General features: G+C 43.1%; 1 protein-coding gene across 1 annotated transcript in view; it reads right to left on the bottom strand.

Moving 5' to 3' along the window:
* Positions 1-1,812: 1,812 nt before the first annotated feature.
* The window catches only part of VWA8 (von Willebrand factor A domain containing 8), a 305,881-nt gene continuing 288,266 nt past the window's right edge, over positions 1,813-19,427 (bottom strand). Inside the window, exons 42-44 of the mRNA XM_081815509.1 lie at positions 7,015-7,113; positions 5,573-5,811; positions 1,813-3,209 (exon numbers count right to left, since the gene is read on the bottom strand). Of these exons, the coding sequence (XP_081671635.1) occupies positions 3,101-3,209; positions 5,573-5,811; positions 7,015-7,113 (447 nt within the window). The 3' untranslated portion in view covers positions 1,813-3,100. The remainder of the gene's footprint in view (positions 3,210-5,572; positions 5,812-7,014; positions 7,114-19,427) is intronic.

Genomic DNA, 19,427 nt, shown 5'->3' with positions numbered 1-19,427 from the left:
TTTTGAAAGTGGACATTTTATTTCCTAAGCTGAAAAAGTAAGGTACAATTTGCTAAATACCAACGGACAGGTGACTATTCTTTGATGCGATTCCAGAAAAAAAAGTTGTCCAGGCTGGAGATGTTGGCTTAGAACTTGTGGAATCTCTCTCATAACTGCGATTGTTGGGCCGTAATGGAAAGAGGACACACAGGCGGCCACCTTCCTGTTGCCCCAGCCCCACACCTCTCTGCTCCTTTCGCGGAGGAATTTAGTTCTGGCTGAGCGGACAGGCACGGGAAGGAGCCAGGTGGAGGGAGGGTTGAAGCCTCTGGAGCTGGCCGTTCAGGAACACTGATGATGCCGTCCATGGAGAGCTACTTCTAAATGGCTTTCAAAGCCCTCGAGTTTGTTCAGAGAAAATCCTGCTGGCATTGATGGATTTCTCCTCCTCTGACAGTTCACAGGAAAGAATTAAATGATTCATTCCAAACATGTGACAGGCTCAAGTAGTCCCGCTCAGATCCACACCTCGCGGCTGGGCTCGCTGGAGGGGCCCCATGTGTGATGAGGTCATCTTGCTGGGGCACACAAAAGACTCCCGGGGGGGATACACAACACATAGACGGTGGCCATTCATAGGCTTCATTCCTCCCGGTGCTCATGGGTCACAATGAACCTTCTCAGCACTACACGGGCTCACTACGGGAAGAGCTGGTTTAGAGGCCTTTCAGTGGAACTCCCCCCTGAGGCAAACAATGCATTTATTATAATGTCTTGGCCCTGGGGGGCCTGGGAACAGTTTGGAGTGGCCTATAATTAAGTACATTTAATAATAAAGGCACAAACTTCTTAGGTATTCCAAGAAGTGAAAATAACCTCAGCTCTCCTCTCTCCGCTCCTCTCCCCCATCATCTTTCCCTTTTACAAATAAGTCAGGAGTTACATGTTTTTGTGTGTGTGTGTGTGTGTTTTTTTAAATAACAATTGCAAGGACGTCTGGCCAGTGGGGAAAGGGAAATTGAATTAATGAGAACATTCTTCCCATGTTAAAAAAAAATGGCTTCTGCTCACTCAGGTAGTCAGGGCACAGGCAGGATTTGTTAGAAGGCCATTCTGTTACTGACTCTTGGATTCTGGGCGAAGCATTTGGGGGCTTTGACCCTCCCGCAGAGGGGGCACCCCCAGGGGTTAAGCTGTCGCTGAGCCCAGGAAAGCCCGTGAGAGGTGTCCCTCCCGCAGTGGCTCCTGTCCTGGGTCCCCACACGCTCCTCTGAGTGCCCGGGTGTGTGCAGGGAGAGGTCCCAGGGAGAGGAAGAAGGCTCCCCGAACCGTGGTCAGGCTGCAAGAAGACAAAGGAGCCAAGACGGCAAGAGCTCGCCTTCCGTAAGAATAATCCATGAAGGGGGCCAGCGTAGCCCCGCTCGGCCCCCACCTGACTGTGAGTGTGGCCTGTTTTCTTGAACTTTCCTACGCCTCAATTTCCTTATTTGTCAAGGAGGATGTTAAAAGGACAATGGTCAATTTTCCAGTTTTCAGAAAGTGACTTATCTGTAAAATGAGGCAAGAGATACCTGTTTTACATGCATCGTTGTGAGGGTGGAATGGAACGATGCCTGAAGTCACGTCGCATACCTGGGATGTTGTAAGTACTCAGTAAATGCTAGTGGTTGTTGCTGTTATTATTATTACTATTGCTAATTCGGTTACAGTTTTGAAGGTACTTATTGGATTGAAACTGCATCACTGGCTGATTCAATACGCAGAGTGCAGAGCAAGCGTCTGGCTGGAAAAACGAGACGAGCCGTGTGAACTCACTGGACAGGACAGCACTGGGAATCGGATTGCTTTATTTCTTTGACAGTTGATAGGGAGTTGGGGTGGAGGAACAAATGGGTGTTTTCTTTCCTATAATGGATTAAAATGAAATGAATCAGTACAATTTCAGGCTATATGGGCAAGTAAGGTAATATTATTAACAAGACTAATTCCTCCAACTCGTGACAAGAAAGTACACATCCACTGGTGCTCCCCGCAATTTTGACTTTGCATCACTGGTGGAGAGGAGCTTCTTACGTGGTTGAACAGAGCCTGACTCTGGCTGTGGCATTTGATTTTAAACAAAGTGACATCAGACCTGTTGATAAATAAAGGTCAGCCTAAGGGTAGGTGGGAATAAGGTGCACTTTGAAAGAAAAAAGAATGAATCTTGAAAAAAGAGTTGTTTTTTTTTTTTTTAACAGCTCAAGAAATCTCCAGTTCCCATTCAATTCAAACATACTGCCTTGTTTTTACTTTGCTTTAAGTAAAACCATAAGTGTTTGTTATTTCAAGCATTACACTTCGGACACCGAAATATGTGAAACTTGTGAGAAGTACTGGAGGAACAAGACACACAGGAAGTTCAAGGCAAGACAGCCTTTATCCTTCCACGTTGGCAGCATGGAAATAGGACGTTTGCTCCTCATTATTTAAAGAGTCTTTTAAAAAGTCAAATGGGAAAGGAAGCGATGCAGGGATCTTCTGATTCCTTTTGGCTTTGGCCAAGAAAATGGAATTATTGAAAAAAAATCTAACCTTTTATAAAATACTGCTGTTAGGAGGCTTTGTAGTGGGTTAAATACTATAAAAATCATTGTTTGCCGGGCGATCAAGGGTGGAGGAGAAAATAAAAATAATTATTGGGCAGGAGCAGGTTGGGTGAGTTTACACGGGCTTGTATCTCAATGACAGAACATGGCATCAGAATCACTTCTGTTACCTCAGGTGACCAGACGTTGCGTTAAGGCAAAAGCAAGGAATTCTCTTTCCCTCAGGTTTCTGGATACAAACCAAGCACCACAGTTCTCAAACCGCCTTCCTTGACCCCTGACCTTTCATAAAACGCAGGTCAGCTCGCTTCCCTGCGAACCCATCACTGGTGGTAGATTTCCACGTGCAAGCTCCCTCCGGCTGCTTTCCTGAATTCTGATCCCTGAGTGAGCCCAGGAAGCGCCAGGAATGCCAGAATCCTTCAGTCACTGCGCAGGTTCACTTTATAGATGTCGTCTTTTCTTTGGGGGACTCTTTATTCCTATCTTATTTCACGTCCCAGGGTCAGCAGGGTGAAGAAGGGCCCGTCCTATACAGTGGACAGCATGGTGGAGGTGAAGATCTGTTGTAAAATCTGGGGGATGTCCTTGGTATCCATGGCAACGAAGGACCGGCCAGCTGGTAAAGTTCTCTGAAGCCTGCCCGGATGGAAAGGGAAAGAAAATTACCATTGCAAATGGGGGCTACCTCCTGCCCCCGAAAACCACAGCATCCAAAGGAAGTGTTTACTTTCTAATACCTTGCCCCTGCCTGCAAGGGAATGGGCTGTCAGCAGGCAATGAAAGGCTTGGAAGGGCCACAGAACAGAGAGAGGCACACTGAGAGCAGTGAACCAAAAGTAAGGTCTTTTCAGTGAGAAAATCAGTTAATTTGAAAAGAAGAAATTTCCTTCCTTTTATTACTGTCATTTCCCGGTATTCCCTTGGCAGAACAGAGTCCTAGGGACAAATCTGGGATTAGCTCACCTGGATCCAGCAAATGTGTTGGCCTAACCCTGTGCTTCTAAGTGCTTTCCCTGCCTTAGAACGCAGGCCCCGAAAAATGTTGCCCGGCCAAACCGCAGGTGGTTCTTTCTTTCTTTCCCTCTCTCTCTCTCATTTTTTTCCCCCTCACGTCATACAACGTGAAGGGCAATCTGACTTACCCAGTTGCAGCTTTGATGACACCAAGCTTATATAGACTTAGGATAATTTTTTAAAAATGGCCATTTATCATTTGGAACAAAGGGCCATTTTGAAAGCAATGAAAGTACAAGACACAGTTCTATCCAAAAGAACGCCTCCTTTCACTGTGCCAACAAAGTTTGGTTTTGGAATGACATTTAATAAAAGTCAACCATCCTGTGTAGTATCATACATTTGGCATGCCTGGTAGACCAGCTAATTCTGCAACATATCTTTTGCCAGTGGATGTTGGACCATTTCCCTAGGAAACCACAAGGGTATTATTGTACTTTCTTAAGTATTCAAACAGGATCTGTTCACTAGAAAGACAAAATAGCTATTTCAGCTCAACCAGTATTTGTTGAACTTGCTGTCTGCTTAATATTGGGCTGGTCCTGAAGGAAATCTGGGTAGAAAAAAGCATGGTTTGCATTTGAGGACATGGAAGTTCTAGAAGAGGCAAAAATAAAAAACTGAGAAAAATGCAGTCAGTTGTAATGAAGTGACTGTAACGACATGATACTAAAGGCAGTTGTTTTTTTTTTTTAAGATTTTATTTATTTATTTGACAGAGAGAGACAGCTAGAGAGGAAACACAAGCAGGGGGAGTGGGAGAGGGAGAAGCAGGCTTCCCGCTGAGCAGGGAGCCCGATGCGGGGCTCGATGCGGGGCTCGATGCGGGGCTCGATCCCAGGACCCTGGGATCATGACCTGAGCCGAAGGCAGACGCTTAACTGACTGAGCCAGCCAGGCACCCCCTAAGGCAGTTCTTAACCTTACTCTGCAATCCTGCAGCAAGGCGAAGGGAATAGAAAAAGATGCCAGCTCTCTGGAGGCTAAAACATTTCCTAGTCTATACAGGACTCTGTATTTCAGAGTGTGACAGACAAGTAAAAGACAGGAATGGCAAAAAGGTATGTGTTCTGGGCAGGAATGTTATTTTTCGGGGGTAGGGGAGATATACTTTCATTTGTGTTTTCTGCTTCATACAAATATTTCAAGCAGAGAAAAATCCCAAGTTCTTTCTGTTTATAACTCAAAAAGATAAATGTTAGTGTGTTTGAGAAATCAAATCCAGATCTCTCCTTTTAGTTCATCCACAATGGTATTTGTTATCTTACCATAAACTTCTCTACTGATTATTCAACATGTTCAGTGTAGCATCTTACTGTATATTCTGTCTTACATTGTCTCCCAATGCTTCACCTGCCTGTCTCCCCAGTGAGAAGGGATATATACACATATAAGGGGGGATATCTAAGATAGATAGATAGATATCCATATATTATCCCTGTGTGCCATGTCTCTCTCTGTCTGTATACAGATATACACTATACATACATATACACATTTTATATATTATTTATGTACACATTTTATAGACACACACATACATATACACAATCTCTTATACTAGGAAAAGTTTGCTACTTTGATGTTTGCTACTTTGAATACGATTTGAACATGAAATCGTATTCAAAGTAATTGAACTGATTAGAACTGAGCTTGAGACCTTGATGTTAAGTGCAAAATGTATAAAATACTGCCTAATTTATTAGTGGACAAATCAATTTGTTAATTATTCTATTGTTGGATTAAATATAAGATGAAAAATAATTAATTTAAAACTATTATTGCTCATCCAAACATAAACTAGGGGATTATATCCTCTCAACCAGACTATCATACCAGCTCCTTGAGGGTGGCAGCTCTGTTGGCTACTCTTCTTTCTTCTCCCCACTGCCCCTCAGGAGCCAATCCCATGAAATGGCATGTGTTAGGCAGGCACTCAAGCATCTCTATAGTTGTCCTTTGCTGTATCCTGAGGTGACACTTACCTGGCTGCTTGATCACCTAAAGATCCAATGAAAATGGCAAAAGCATTCACTTGAGGGTTACTTGTCAGGATTTGGGCAAACTTGGCAGGATGTATTCCATATCGTGACAGGTTTGCATCACTTAAGACGATGACAAAGTACTCGTCAGCTTCTTCTTTGACAATCTCCTTGATGGCGTGTTCCGTTCCCTCTAACGTGTGGTCCCCACTCATGCAGAACTGAGCATGGGCATGCATTGTCTGGGAAGCAGAGATGTTGCACAGAAGCCGCGGGTGAGAAACGTTGTAAACAAACATCATGATATTTCTACTGACCGTGAGAATGCACAAATACCAATCCTTACACTTGAATAGGAAATCTGTACGTGAGTTCTATTTAATTTGCACCTTAGAGTGACAACAGTACACAGTGATATTTGTATGTGGTTAAGACTTTTGTTAGAAACAGGAAATGTTCCCAAACTCTCCCAGCTGCACTGACTTTTGAAACTCGAGCTGCCATTTAAAGTGAGAAAATCTAAGAAAACATAAAACTTGGCATCTCACACACACACACACACACACACACACACACACACACACACACAGAGTGGTAGGCAGAATTCCAAGGTGGTCTCTAAGATTCCTGCCCCCTGGTATACACAGACTGCATAATCCTTTCCCCTTAAATGTGGACAAGACCTGTGAATATACACACACAGGAGAAAAGTAAGGAATGGGCTGAATTTCTAATAAAGTTGTAACACTAAACACTGTACTTACAACAACAGCTATGGAGGAAATTTACTTTAAGCTCATGGTGTGTGTGTGTTTCTACTGTAGATCTAAGTATGTGAAATTGAATTTATCATTAGAAAATACTAAGGACATAAAATTGGGGTTGGAGAGTACTCTAAAAGGGGTCATTCTTTTTCTTTTACTGAAATGTGTAGGGGCTAAGAAGAACTGTATAGGATACAGGAGGGCACCCAGGCTGTAGAATCCGGATATAATCCTGAGTACTCTGAAAATACATAGGGAACAAAGTTTAAAATTTGTAGAGTAGAGGGCACCTGGGTGGCTCAGTTGTTAAGCATCTGCCTTCGGCTCAGGTCATGATCCCAGGGTCCTGGGATCAAGCCCTGCATCGGGCTCCCTGCTCCATGGGAAGCCTGCTTCTCCCTCTCCCACTCCCCCTGCTTGTGTTCCCTCTGTCACTGTCTCTCTCTCTGTCAAAATATAAATAAATAAAAAAAAAATCTTTAAAATTTGTAGAGTGGAGAAAAGGATTTTAGGCATGATGAGTAAAACGTTTTCCCAGTTTAATGCTTGAATGCCTGTAAAACAGAGTCTTTTTCTTTCCTGTAACTCCTGCTGCTTCAGTGAATCTTTTCAGTGATCAGAAGATACTTTACATCATCTGGTTGAAGTTTTCACAATAGAGAGGTGATTTATTGTATTTACCTTTAGAATTTCTAGTCTTTGCTTATTGTCCTTGGGGATTTTGTTAAGTGGAACTAGACCAATGCTGTAGCCATCTCCAGAGTGTCCAACGATGTCATACTACAGACGAGAGAATCAGAGAGTTAGAAGCCTCTGTTCACTAAAGAACTGTCATCAGACCTATAAGCCTCCAACTTTTTGGGCTGCTACTATGCAGACGTACTCAGCGGAATGCCATGGAGAAGTACAGAAAGACAGATGTGTGTTTATCAACAAAGGCAAACTCCAGGCTCCATCACTTCTGGTCCATCCTCTTATGTGATTTCTGCCCCAGCAGGAGGTAGAAAGGACTTTGGGGGGCTACCAAGAATTTCATTCTTAACTCTCAGGGGAGAGTTCAAATAAATCACACACACACACACACACACACACACAAACAGTGGTAGTCAGAATTCCAAAGTGGCCCCCAAGATTCCTGCCCCCCGGTATACACAGCCTGCATAAGCCTCTCCCCTTAAGTGTGGGCAGGACCTGTGAATATGATAGGATGTTGCTTGTGATTATTTAAGGTATGTGGCAAAGGAGGTTTTGCAGATGTAATTTAGGCTGCTAATCAATCGACTTTGAGTTCATCAAAAAGGGAGATTATCTGGGTGGGCCTAATTTAATTATATAAGCCCTAAAAAGCAGAGTTTTTCCGGCTGGTAGCAGAAGGGAAAGACAGAGAGACTTGAAGTATGGGGGGATGTGACATGTGAGAATTATCTGTGGCTGAGATGGGGGGGGATGATGGGGTGAGGCTCTGAGAGTGGCATCCAGGAATGACCCTGGCTGATAGCCAGCAAGGAAACAGGGACCTCAATCCTACAATACCAAGGAACTGAACTCTGCCAACATCCAAATGGGCTTGACAGCAGAGCCTCTAAGTAGGAAGCCCAGTCTGACTGACATTCTGATTCCAGCCTTATGAGATCCTGAGCAGAGAACCCAGCTGAGCCTTCCCAGACTCCCAAACTCCAGATCCAGGACCTAATAAATGGGTATTGCTTTCAGATGCTCTGTTTGCAGTAATGTGTCACACAGCAATAGAAAACACATAGACTTTTTTTCCTGAATGCAAAAGTGAAACCTATTCACCACAGAAATTACAGAAAAGCACAAAAAAGAAAGTAAAAATTATTCATGATCCCATTATTCAAAGATAACATCTGTTAATATTTTGTTGTATAAGTTTTGAGGCTTTTATTTCCTTTCAGTGTATGTCTAAGAGGTTGTACATTCACACACACACACACACACCCCTACATCAACAGAACTTTCAACTGAAATGGATAACGTTCACCATGTGGGTTTTATAATCTGCTTTTATACTTTAGTGTATGACATATATTTTTTGAATTTAGGAAATACCTTTTCAATTCTCTGTCTCACAATGCACATGAGAAAAGGCTAGAGCTGAGAGTGGGGTGCAGCATTTTTATGGAATCTGGAAAGAAGTTTGGGACCTTGAAGCAAGTATAACTGGAGCAAGGTGGTTCTTAACTGTTGGGTTTGCTCCCAAATTCCCTTCTGCCCTCCCATCTCCCTCTAAGAATTTTCATGATGCTGATGTGAAAGTTAGAATAGACTTCAGGGTATCTGGGCCACAGGGGCATCTGCAAAGAAAACTGAGTGTGGGCAACAGATTTTCGGGAGTATTGGGAATACCACTGAGGGACAAAATGCTTAAGATTCACTGCTTTCTATTCACCAACTGACCGCCCATCAACAGCTGTCTTTTGAACACCTACCATGTGCAAAACATGACTCTAGGTGCTGTAGGGGAATGCAGTAATTTCTTTTCATGTCTATTCCTTTTTAAGTTCCTTCTTGAGTTCTCTGAGGCCGTATCTTATTCATCTTTGAATTTTAGTATCTGTGAGTGTGCCTGGTGTGTTTATTGCACAGATGCAATCATGCTGGGGCAGTAAGAAGCTTGCCTTTCCCATGTGGGCTACATTCTTTTACAAATAAGCTGTTTGGAAGCTGGAATGCATTTTTCCCCACCATGTGATAAATGGTGGTTAGCCCAAGCTAGCTGACAAAAAGCCCCATACTGTAACTGAAACCATTGTACTTAAAATGAAAAGAAGTAGAAAAATTCCCGTTGAAATAATTTTTATGCAAAAAAGAGGGAGTCAGAAGGCAAGTTGGGTTCATTGTGGAACATGCTGAAATTGTGCATTTGGGGAGGCATCAGAGTGGAAATTTATTTCATGGAGTCAGAGATGTGGCTGTCCTCCCCAGGAGGGAAACATGTCTGCCAAGGGCAAATGCATAGAGAAGAGCAGAGGACCCCTTTGGCTGAAACCTGGGGAGTATCCTCCTCAGAGGGTGGAAGAAGGACACACAGCTGAGTGGAGAAGACAGGAGAGACAGCACTTGGCGAAGCTGGGTAAGGGGACAGCTGTGGGGAGTCTGTGTGTAGGGTCTCAGGGGGTGGTTTGCAACTGTGCTGAATTACACTAACCACAGCCATCCCAGAGAATGGTGTCTAGTGACCTCTGGGCCTCAGAATCAACAGCGACCTCTATGGCGACAAGATTAGTGAAAAGTTTGTGGGATAAGAAAGAAAAATGGAACAGCATCTAGAGGGGGCTTTCGGGGAGAGGTGTCTCTGCATTTTGCGGGCGGCAGAGAGGATGCAGCGGGGAAGGAGATCAGGGTCACAGTCAGAGGCTCTAGTTTGGAGAAGGAGGGAGGACACTCCTTTTTCTGAGACTAAAAAAGGCAGAAAAAATGGGAATGGACAGAGATAAGTGTATAATTGGAAGGGACAAGTGTACAAATGAAGGCCCATGTAAGATGTCTAAATATTTAAAATCTATAAATCAGTCTACAAATTGTTAAATAAGATCGATTCTATTCTCCTTCTTTGATCAATAAATATAGATTATAATGACCTGGAGAGAAAGGAGTCCTTACGTTCTGTGTCAGAACAGGGTGCTGTGGGCTGCACTGGCCCCTGGCTTGCAGCCCAGGCCCTTCTCTTTCTGTAGTTGGCTCTGTCCCGTTCCCTGAGGTGCCTCCTCTGCACGTGTGTGCGAACCCAGCTCTCTTGCAGCCGCACGCCATCATAGCCCTCCATACGGTCGCCCCGCAGCCATACCTCAGACCTGGGTGTTCACACGATTGGCCAGTCTGCCCTAAGAAGATGGACCTACGAAAGGGGCCCACGTAGGCCCTGGAAGCAGCCTTGGCCTCATCTGAGGTTTCCTGGGGTATTCCAGAAACCAGGAGCATGATTGAAAAATTGGCTCTAACTGGGCATACCCCCTTGGCCCCATAGACTCTTCACTTCATGGGAGGGGTACGGTCAGAGGAGGGCCAGAGTGGGGTCTTGGGCAGAGGCTGGGACATTATTCCAGACTTGGTTTTAAGATTTTTTTTTTTTATTAATACCAAAATGATACAAAAGAATTGTGAGAGAAATTGACCAATACATTAGAAATGCTTGATAACAAATGCTTTCTAAGGATGCAGTTAATTCCATATGTGAAAAAAATATCTCCTTAGGATAGTTTGCTATCAATCTAGTGAAAAGGTAACAATTTGAACCCTAAAAGCTCTACAGCTCTTGACAATGGCTAACTGCAGTGCTGGCTTCAGCAGATGCCAAGGTCGCCCTTCAGCGCCGGCATTGGCCCAGACGTGGAGAAAGCCTGCCTGATTCCTCCATGGAAGCATACTCGAGGCTCTGTCAAGTCTGACTGGACAATGGTCACGGCAGGAACGGTTTCAAGCCAAGAATAAAGCTGTCCTGAGAAGGTGCCAGGCAGGCTGCTTTTGTTAGGAGCCTGGTGAGGTAATCTGTTAAACAGGATCTTACACAGGAGGGGATAAGATCAGTTCCTTGAAACAGAAGTAGGTTTCTCTTATTTGGCTGAGGCAAGAGGGCTATAAATGTATTAGACTTTTTCCTCCCTATTAACTGAAGGTTAAAATTCTTCGTAATCAGATGACCGTGGATGAGACTATATGGATATGTATTTGACCATGTGGTCTGCTCACAGGGTTGACGTAACTGGTTACTACAAGGAAAAGAGTTGATTATTAAACAAAGAGCAGCCAAATGAGCTGCTGGATGGTCTTTATCAAAAACAGATATTGGCTGATTAAATATTTCAGAAACATTTTAGTAACTATCCATCTATCATTTGCTTGACCAATCTACCAACCTACCTACCTACCATTTAACTTTTTGCCCAGGAGAAGAAAGCATACTATCCTTTTTCACACAGTTGAGATAAAGATAGGTGAATTGCCGATCTCCCTTTCTTCCTCCCTCTCTTGTTCCCTTTCTTTCTTCTCCGCCCCCCCCCTTCCTTTCTTTATTTGTGGTAAGGAAAGTGCTATTTGCAGAAGGATCCGCCTTTGTCTGTGCTGGGTTAGTAATGCAAAGACTGAGAAGACACACCTAAAGGACAGGATGGGGTTTATAAAATGGTTTGCAGGCTCTGGTTCTCATTTTCCAGACAGGCTTGGGGATTGTTCTGTGCACAAAGTAAATAAAATGGTTGAGAGGAATCCAAAGTACATCCAAATGTGGAGCATTCCCTGGTGTTACTGTAGATCATTTTAAGCTTCCATTAAAACCAATACTTCTATGTCATAATTATTTAGTATCTGCTATCCAAGGACCCCAACACGTTTTACAGACAGAAATTTGCTAATCCTCAAAACTGTCTGGGCTAAAGGAAAAAAGTACATAAACTCATTCATTTCCATTCTCTAACACCTGATCCTGCCATTCACCCAGTCTGGTTTCTGCTGTGATCACTGTCAAATCAGACTCGACAGGGTCTTAAGCATGCTTCTGCATGTGGAGGATCAGAGAGTCATTAAATAACAACCTCACTGTCATTATCAACCCCCCTAACATTTAGATTGTAACTTTTTTTTGAGCAGCTCAAAATTTATATCATCATGATTTCTCCACTTCTCATGGTCTCCCGAGTCCTTGTAGAGTCTTGCTTTTAGCACACACATAAATAATAAACTACAGTAGTAAGGAACAGCCTCAATGAGAGAAGGCCAATTTTAATACTTCTTTGCTTTAGAAGCTTGCTTTAAATGCCCTTTTGCTATATTTTCTTTTGAAAATCTCATTCATCTAGAGAAAGGCATAACAAATGAAAACAAATGCTGAGTTTCAGTCCAAGACACATTTATCAGCAAATAAGAAGGCTGATTTGTGATACTGAGACTGCAAAGAAATCTCAGCTTAGAATAAAGAACTATTAATGGTTTTTTAAAAGATTTTATTTATTTATTTGAGAGAGAGTGCACAAGACGGGGGAGGGTCAAAGGGAAAAGCAGACTCCCTGCTGAGCAGGGAGCCTGATGCCCTGCTCCGTCCTGGTACTCCGGGGAACGGGATCGGATCGGGATCTCGACCTGAGCTGAAAGCAGACGCTTAACTGACTGAGCCACCCAGGCATCCCTAGCATTTTTTTTTTTTTTTTTAACGAATAAGATTGATTTATGTTTAGATTTCTATGGGGAAGGATAATCTTCTGCTAACTTTAGGACAGGCTTTGCTTTATTACACATCCACATTATAACTAGGTATGAGACAATCATCTGAGGCTATTTCTGAAGACCAACGATGTGTGAAATTCTAATCTCCTTCTAGAAATCCAAGTATACCATTCTAAAATGGCACCATTGACAGTGGGCAGCAAAGGCTTAGAAGATGAATATGTGATTTAAAAGGTCAAGAGAAGTGCCAACAGAATCCTAAAGTGCTAGTTAGCCCGTAAGCTACAGTAGCTAGCTAGCTTACCTTTCTTCAGATCACAGATGTCAGTGCCGAAAGGATGATCTGAAGGCCAAGGAAGGATTCTAGACTTAGCTCTGATATTAACAAGCTTTTTGACCTAGGGCAAGTCACTTAACTTTTCTAAATCTTGTTTCTACCTTATAAATATCACTGGTGTAGATGACCTCTAACATAATACGCTTATACGTCACTTAACCTCTCTGACAAACAGGAATCATCTCTGTTTTATCTAACCTCACAGGGTCACTGAAAGTATAGGACAATACATTTAATGAGTAGAATGTCAATGTTTGTATAGTTCTTCATAGTTTATAAACTGCTTCTATATATCTCATCTCATCTTGATTCTCTTCACAAACTTTGGGGTGGGTATTCTTTTTTTTTTTTTTTAAGATTTTATTTATTTATTTGAGAGAGAGAGAACAAGAGACAGAGAGCAGGAGAGGGAGGAGGGTCAGAGGGAGGAGAAGCACACTCCCCGCCGAGCAGGGAGCCCGATGCGGGACTCGATCCCGGGACTCCAGGATCATGACCTGAGCCGAAGGCAGACGCTTAACCATCTGAGCCACCCAGGCGCCCCTGGGGTGGGTATTCTTAACCTCATTTCACAAATGAAGAAATGAATGCCTGGAGAGATGAACAGCCTTTCTTAAGGTCAGAAATCGAGTGTTGGCAGAGGTGGAAGCCGAACCCAGGTGCCCCGACTCTAAATCCAATGTCTTTACCATAGAGAAATAATCATTCCCTAACTGTTCCCCTCCCTATCCTCCCCCGCCCAACCTCTTTGGTCAATACTTCTACAGCAACAATCGAGTCCATTCTGAATTCTTTCATTTTGAATGGACCCAGAGAACTCTGTACACCCTTCTTTGGTTTTATCTCCATGTTGCAATAAGAATTTATTCAAAGCCTAAGCCTGATAAGATGATCAGTTTCCATTTCTAAATGTGTGAAATGTTCCTGAGGCATTGGGAAAAGGTTCATTATGGACACTGAGCTAAGTTGTTGATAGAAGGAATTTTCCCAGCAGGTGCTAGTTTGTGAGTCATACCTTTCCACATCCTTCTGAGAATTAACCCAGCCTTTCTGACCAAGATAGCTTTGAGAAAAGTCATGCCTATTATACTTCACTTGGATGATGAAGTGCTAAGGGGAGGAAAAGATAGTCTTTTATGTAAATGGTACATTTGCTCCTGAATCCCAGCTTTGTCAAAATACTGATTGGGCAGAAATAAAATGGCTGCAAAAAAACCAGGGCTAAAACATCAACTAAGAAAGGGCCCTGAAATAGGAGTCAGAAGTCCTGACTTTTTACCATGTAGCTGTGTGACCTTGAGCAAAGGACTTAACCTCTCTGGATCTTGATTTTCTCATTTGTAAAACAAAGAGGTTAGTGAAAATGATTGCCAAGATCCTTCCTGTTCCCAAGGTTCTATGAAGAGTCAATGGTTCAGTCTAGAAACAGAATGAAAAAAGTCTGCTTCACTTAGTCGTAGGAAAATCAGTGTCTTGCTTTCTCTTGTCAAAGGAATGAGTCACCTAAATGTACCTGAGGATTGATGAAGTATTTTCTAAAAAGAAAGCCCTCAGACTCTACAAGAAATAATCCAATTTTGTCTCTAGAAGAGCAGTTTTCTAACTTTTTAAAATATTTTTAAACAGTGGAAATGGAAGTCTTTCTCCAAATGAAATATTGCACAAAAGCCCAGATTATGAAACATCATGCAAAATCAATATAAGTGGAATTGTTTTGGTTTAATTGGGGATGGAAGGGGAAGGGGAAAAGTCCCATCCGTTCACCATCGCTCCCCAACAGCCTTCGAGGGTTCCTTGTCGCACTGTTAGGAAACCATGGCCTTAGAGTATGATTTATTCTCCACAAAAACAATAAATTTGAATACAAAGTGCAACTTCTCAATAACTAAATAAATCTGTTTTCCGGTGTCACTACTTGAGCGCTCAGAGGAGAAACAGTTACCTCACTTTTGATGAGATGGAGTACTTTGAAGGAAAAAAAACAAAGGCATTAAGGGCTTTTGAAAAGGAGGTCTACTTTAAGGTTCCTGTGAAAACATTCTCAGGGGCTTGCAGAAATCACAAGGAACAAACTGGAATGAAGATAAAGGTTTGAAAAAATGCTTCTGGACTTAAATAAAAATGGTTCACACAACCGTTACCGTTCCTCTGTTCACTCCAGTGTTTCAGTGCTCTGTGAGCATTAACAATTTTGCTGGTTATAAGATTAGAGGAGTTTATGATGATTATTAGCAAATAATGCTATTCCTGTCTGAAGAGACTGACTGTAAATGCTGTCCCTGAGAATAACTGAATGCAGTTGGCAGACCGATTATGAGAAACTGTAAAAGCTCCAGATGGCTTTGAAATGTGTCCTGCCACTGCATTACCTTTTCTTCTCAGTAATTCTTACTCGAGGGTCCCTGTGGTTTGGCATGGATCATGCTAAGATGGAATATAAAGGGGAGGTGGACTCTAAATGAGCCTCCTGGACCTGGACTGTAATGACCCAGGGCTGGGGAGCAAGCCCGAACCAAACAAGACACACAGCAGATGCCAAGAGAGAGGTTTCAGGGAAGGGTCCAGATCACCGGGCCAGGCCGGTGGCTTCTGAAGGTTTCCAGCAAAGACAGACTGGACCCCTTGACGAAGGAGGGATAAGTGCAGGAGGACCACATTCAGAGTCATCTGGATCTGGGGAGTGGGGAGTCTCAGAGCACACTGCTAATTCTTAAAGATGCCACGTGCGATGCCCTCCGGGGCTACGGAATATAAACTTTTCACTAGGAACTCCTAAAGCTGTCATTTGTGCATCATTTTGTATTTGCTGGGAAAGTTACATACTTCCATTAGTTATTCCTAGGCCGCACCCTTCTCTGGCAAAGGAGAACGTGAGCACGCAGATGAAGGGAGCTGAATGTGATCATGCGGTGCACACAGACCCGAGGGAATGGGACACGCCTGATGTACACGCATCAAACAGCCCTGAGAAGACACCACAAAAAAGTCCACTAACAGTGGTCACCACCGGAGGGGGAAGTGGGGGCGGGGGCAGAGGCTTACACAGAGGCCTCTCTCCCCCTTCCTGTACCTTCTACGCATGTCTAATTACATGTTTAATTACAAAAAAACGCTCTCACAGAATGTCAGTAGGCTCCATCCCACCTCTTTCCCACACTCGACAAAGGATGCTGGGGAGCCCCAGCAGAGATTGGGTGGCCGGTGGCCACTCAAAATCGTAGACATGTTGGGGGGGTGGTGAGAAGATTATGTGAAGTCTCCAGGGCACCCAGTGTTGGGGGGGTGGGGCAGGGAAGCCTGTCAGAAGTTCTGGAAATTTGGGACAAGGTAAATGGCACTGTGAGGAAACAGCCAGACGAATCCAGGATAAAGGACATGCCGCAAAACAACTGATCTGAACTCTCAAGAGAGCCCCCACCCCAAAAAACAAAGAGGGTAGTGGCAGGGGAGGTGGCCGCTCCAGATTAAAAGAGGCTAATAAGACACTGCAACCAAAAAACAAGTGTGGGCTTTCACTGGATCCTGGATTGTGTGTGTGTGTGTGGGGGGGGGCAGGTACCAACTAGACAAAACTCTTTTGGGAAAGATTTATCATGGGGAGCATGGAGTGATGTATGGAACTGTTGAATCATTATGCTGTACAGCTGGGACTAATATAATCCTGCATGTTTATTATACTTCCATAAAAAAGAAGATACCTCTGCGATAGCTGGGAAAAGAGAATGTGGACTGGACATTAGAAGATATTACGAAATTACTGGTAATTTTCTTAGGTGTGATAATGGTACTGAGGTTGTGTTAGAGAACGTCCTCACTGTTAGGAGAAGCATAATAAAATATTTGGAGGTAAAGCATTATGGCGTTTATAATTTCCTTTCAAATGAGTCAGAAGAAGGAAAATTATATATTTAGAGAGAAAACATAAAGCAAATGAGGGAAAATATCAACAGCTGGTGAATCTAAGTGAAGGCTCGTGGGTGTTCATATTACTGTTTTTCAACTTTTCTGTAGGTTCACATTTTTTCAAAATAAAAAAGTTGGGAATTAAGGGAAATTTTAAAAACAAAACAAAAAGTACCAGAAAGGGAAAACAAACAGAAGGGGAGTCCTGGCCCCATCCTACTCTGTCTCCAACTAGCCTTCTGACTTTGGGAAAAGTCCTTCATGTTCTGGGTCTCGGTTTCCTATGTGAAGAATGAGGAAACTGAGTAAATGACCTAGGAAAGCGACCCTGTTCTGAAGTCCATGGACACGGTGAGGAATTTGCAGGAAGGGGACTCCTGTGCCTTCCCCGTCCCACCTCTCCCCCAGCCCTTGACGTCCTTGCCCAAGGACCGCTTTTCCTCAAAGAGCTTATTTTGTGAAGTCTTAAATGTCTTTTCTTTTTGTTGGAAAGATTTTAATGCACTGGAGACTTTCTGTGCTCTTAAAAAAGTTCTAAAGGAACTGCAGTGAATGTAAGGAATATATTTATGAGAAAATACACAAACCCTAAACAATTAAAGTGCTGTCTATTAAGGATCTAATAGCATAAAAAAAAACAATAAACATACTTCAAACTTTGAAGGAAGTTTTGTCTTATCTTGGTGTCTTGCTATAATTTCTTGCTCTAAATAGTGACTGGATTTGGTAATAATTTGTATTACCATAGTAACATATGGTTATCTTCTCAATATATCTGTGGTTTTACTGATAAAGACCGAGGAAATGGTTTGTGCTATTGTGGGAATCAAACACTATCAGCAAAATACTACTTTCGGAGTCATGGCCCAGAGTGGGGGGAGATGTCTGTAGAGGAGTGCGCTCTGTTCGTGCCTCTGTTACCACACGTCTCTCGTCGAATCTTCCATTAGAATTAGTAGTCTTTATGTGTCACCCTCACTAGGCTCTCAGCTCACGGATGGCAGGAAACTCTGCACCTGGCAGAGTACTCTGCTCTTAGCAAGTACACAATTTAGATTTGTCATTTTATGGAAATCTAGTACATCATATGGCAACAACTGGGTTGTAACTGTCAATTAGAAACAAAGCAAAACAACATCCCGGGACATGTTCATTTCCTTGATATTGGTGGTTTTTTTTTTTTTTTTTTGGTGCGATATGTCCAGTCTCATTAATAGTTGTTCCAAACAACAGACTTTTCACAGAGAGAACTGGACAAATCTCAATCTCTCTGCACACTCTGCTGTGTGAGATGGAATGAAATATTCAGCACACTCCATGATAATCATACCATCTCCCTGCAGGCTGTGGAAATGGCTCTCTGAACCCCTATTACCTTTGCCACCTTCCACCTTCTGTCTAATTCTTTACCCTTCCCGAGGAGCTGTGTCAACCGATTTCTTGGTGAACTCCTAAAAAATCTTTCTAAAAACTTAGAAGTAGTTTCACCTGTTAGAGCAGTTCCGTTCTCAAAGGCACAGAAAGCTTCTAACTGGAAATTTTATTCTCACTAATATGAATATGTATGCCAATTTTAATAGTGGTATGTTTGCTATGATCTATAATGGATCAACATCTCCATATAACTCAAAGGAAGCTGAGGAACACTGACCTTCAGGATTCACACAAGAGGCAGATGGGCTGATCCAAATATTAGCAGAACCCAAGGGTTTTAAAGCATTAAGTGAGATTTATGCAGATGTGGTGGATGAATGTTTAATTACCCTCTGGTTGTCTGTGGTCCAAGAAATTTAGGAATTATACTCACTCCTACGAGAAAGGATCTAAAATATTTTAAAATATTTTCTAGAAAACCATAAAACATAAAAAAGTAAAAAATCAAAATCAAGAAAAACTTACATCTGAAGGGACGGAGGGTCAAGGGAAGGAAAAGGCTGAATACCAGGGCACAAGCTACAGGCCATAAAGCTGGTCTTTGAGTTTGGCTCTGAGTTTCTGGCAACTAAAACCACGAGGGAATCTTGAACAGTTCCGTGGTTTTCACGAATCACAGGGGGACATGCAATCCCATTCTTCAAAGGAAACAAAGCTGCTCCCTACATGGAAAGTCCACATCCTATTTGTATTTGCATCCTGCACTTGTACAGAGCCTGGTAACCCCAGCACTCCCTGACCAAAGCCACCTTTTCCTACCACTTCATTCTAAGAGGAATCTCTCACGTACAGCTTCATATAAGGGACCCTGGGAGGCCTGGAGCTCTAAAACAGGCTTAAAGTAACCGACGTGATGGGTTCCATTGATCTGTTTCCATCATAACACACAGGTATGTCTAAGGACAGTGATCCTATAAGTGGGACGTCGAGCTAAATAATGATCTAAGACTGCCTATTTCTGCAGGACATGTGTGATGCTGAATATGATCTAGAATACCGATGGGTAGATCGTGCACCCGCTACACACGTCTGCACAGACACCATTTCTCTCCACTGCACTTTTGATTAGAACCACACAGCACGTGCCGTGGTATCGGTTCTGGTAAGGGCAGAGTGCAGGTGCTCTTGTGGCTGATTAAGAGCGGACTGCTGGACTCACCCTGGGCGGTCACCTGGCTATGGGGGAACCCTTCTCCACACTCTGACCTCTGAAGGAGGATGCAGAGCAAATTAAGCAACC

The sequence above is a fragment of the Leptonychotes weddellii genome, chromosome 3 (assembly GCF_054177405.1).
Source record: "Leptonychotes weddellii isolate Sample4059 chromosome 3, ASM5417740v2, whole genome shotgun sequence".
NCBI lineage: Eukaryota > Metazoa > Chordata > Mammalia > Carnivora > Phocidae > Leptonychotes > Leptonychotes weddellii.
Note: the sequence above shows the minus strand (reverse complement) of the source record. Positions and strands in the feature narration are given on the sequence as shown.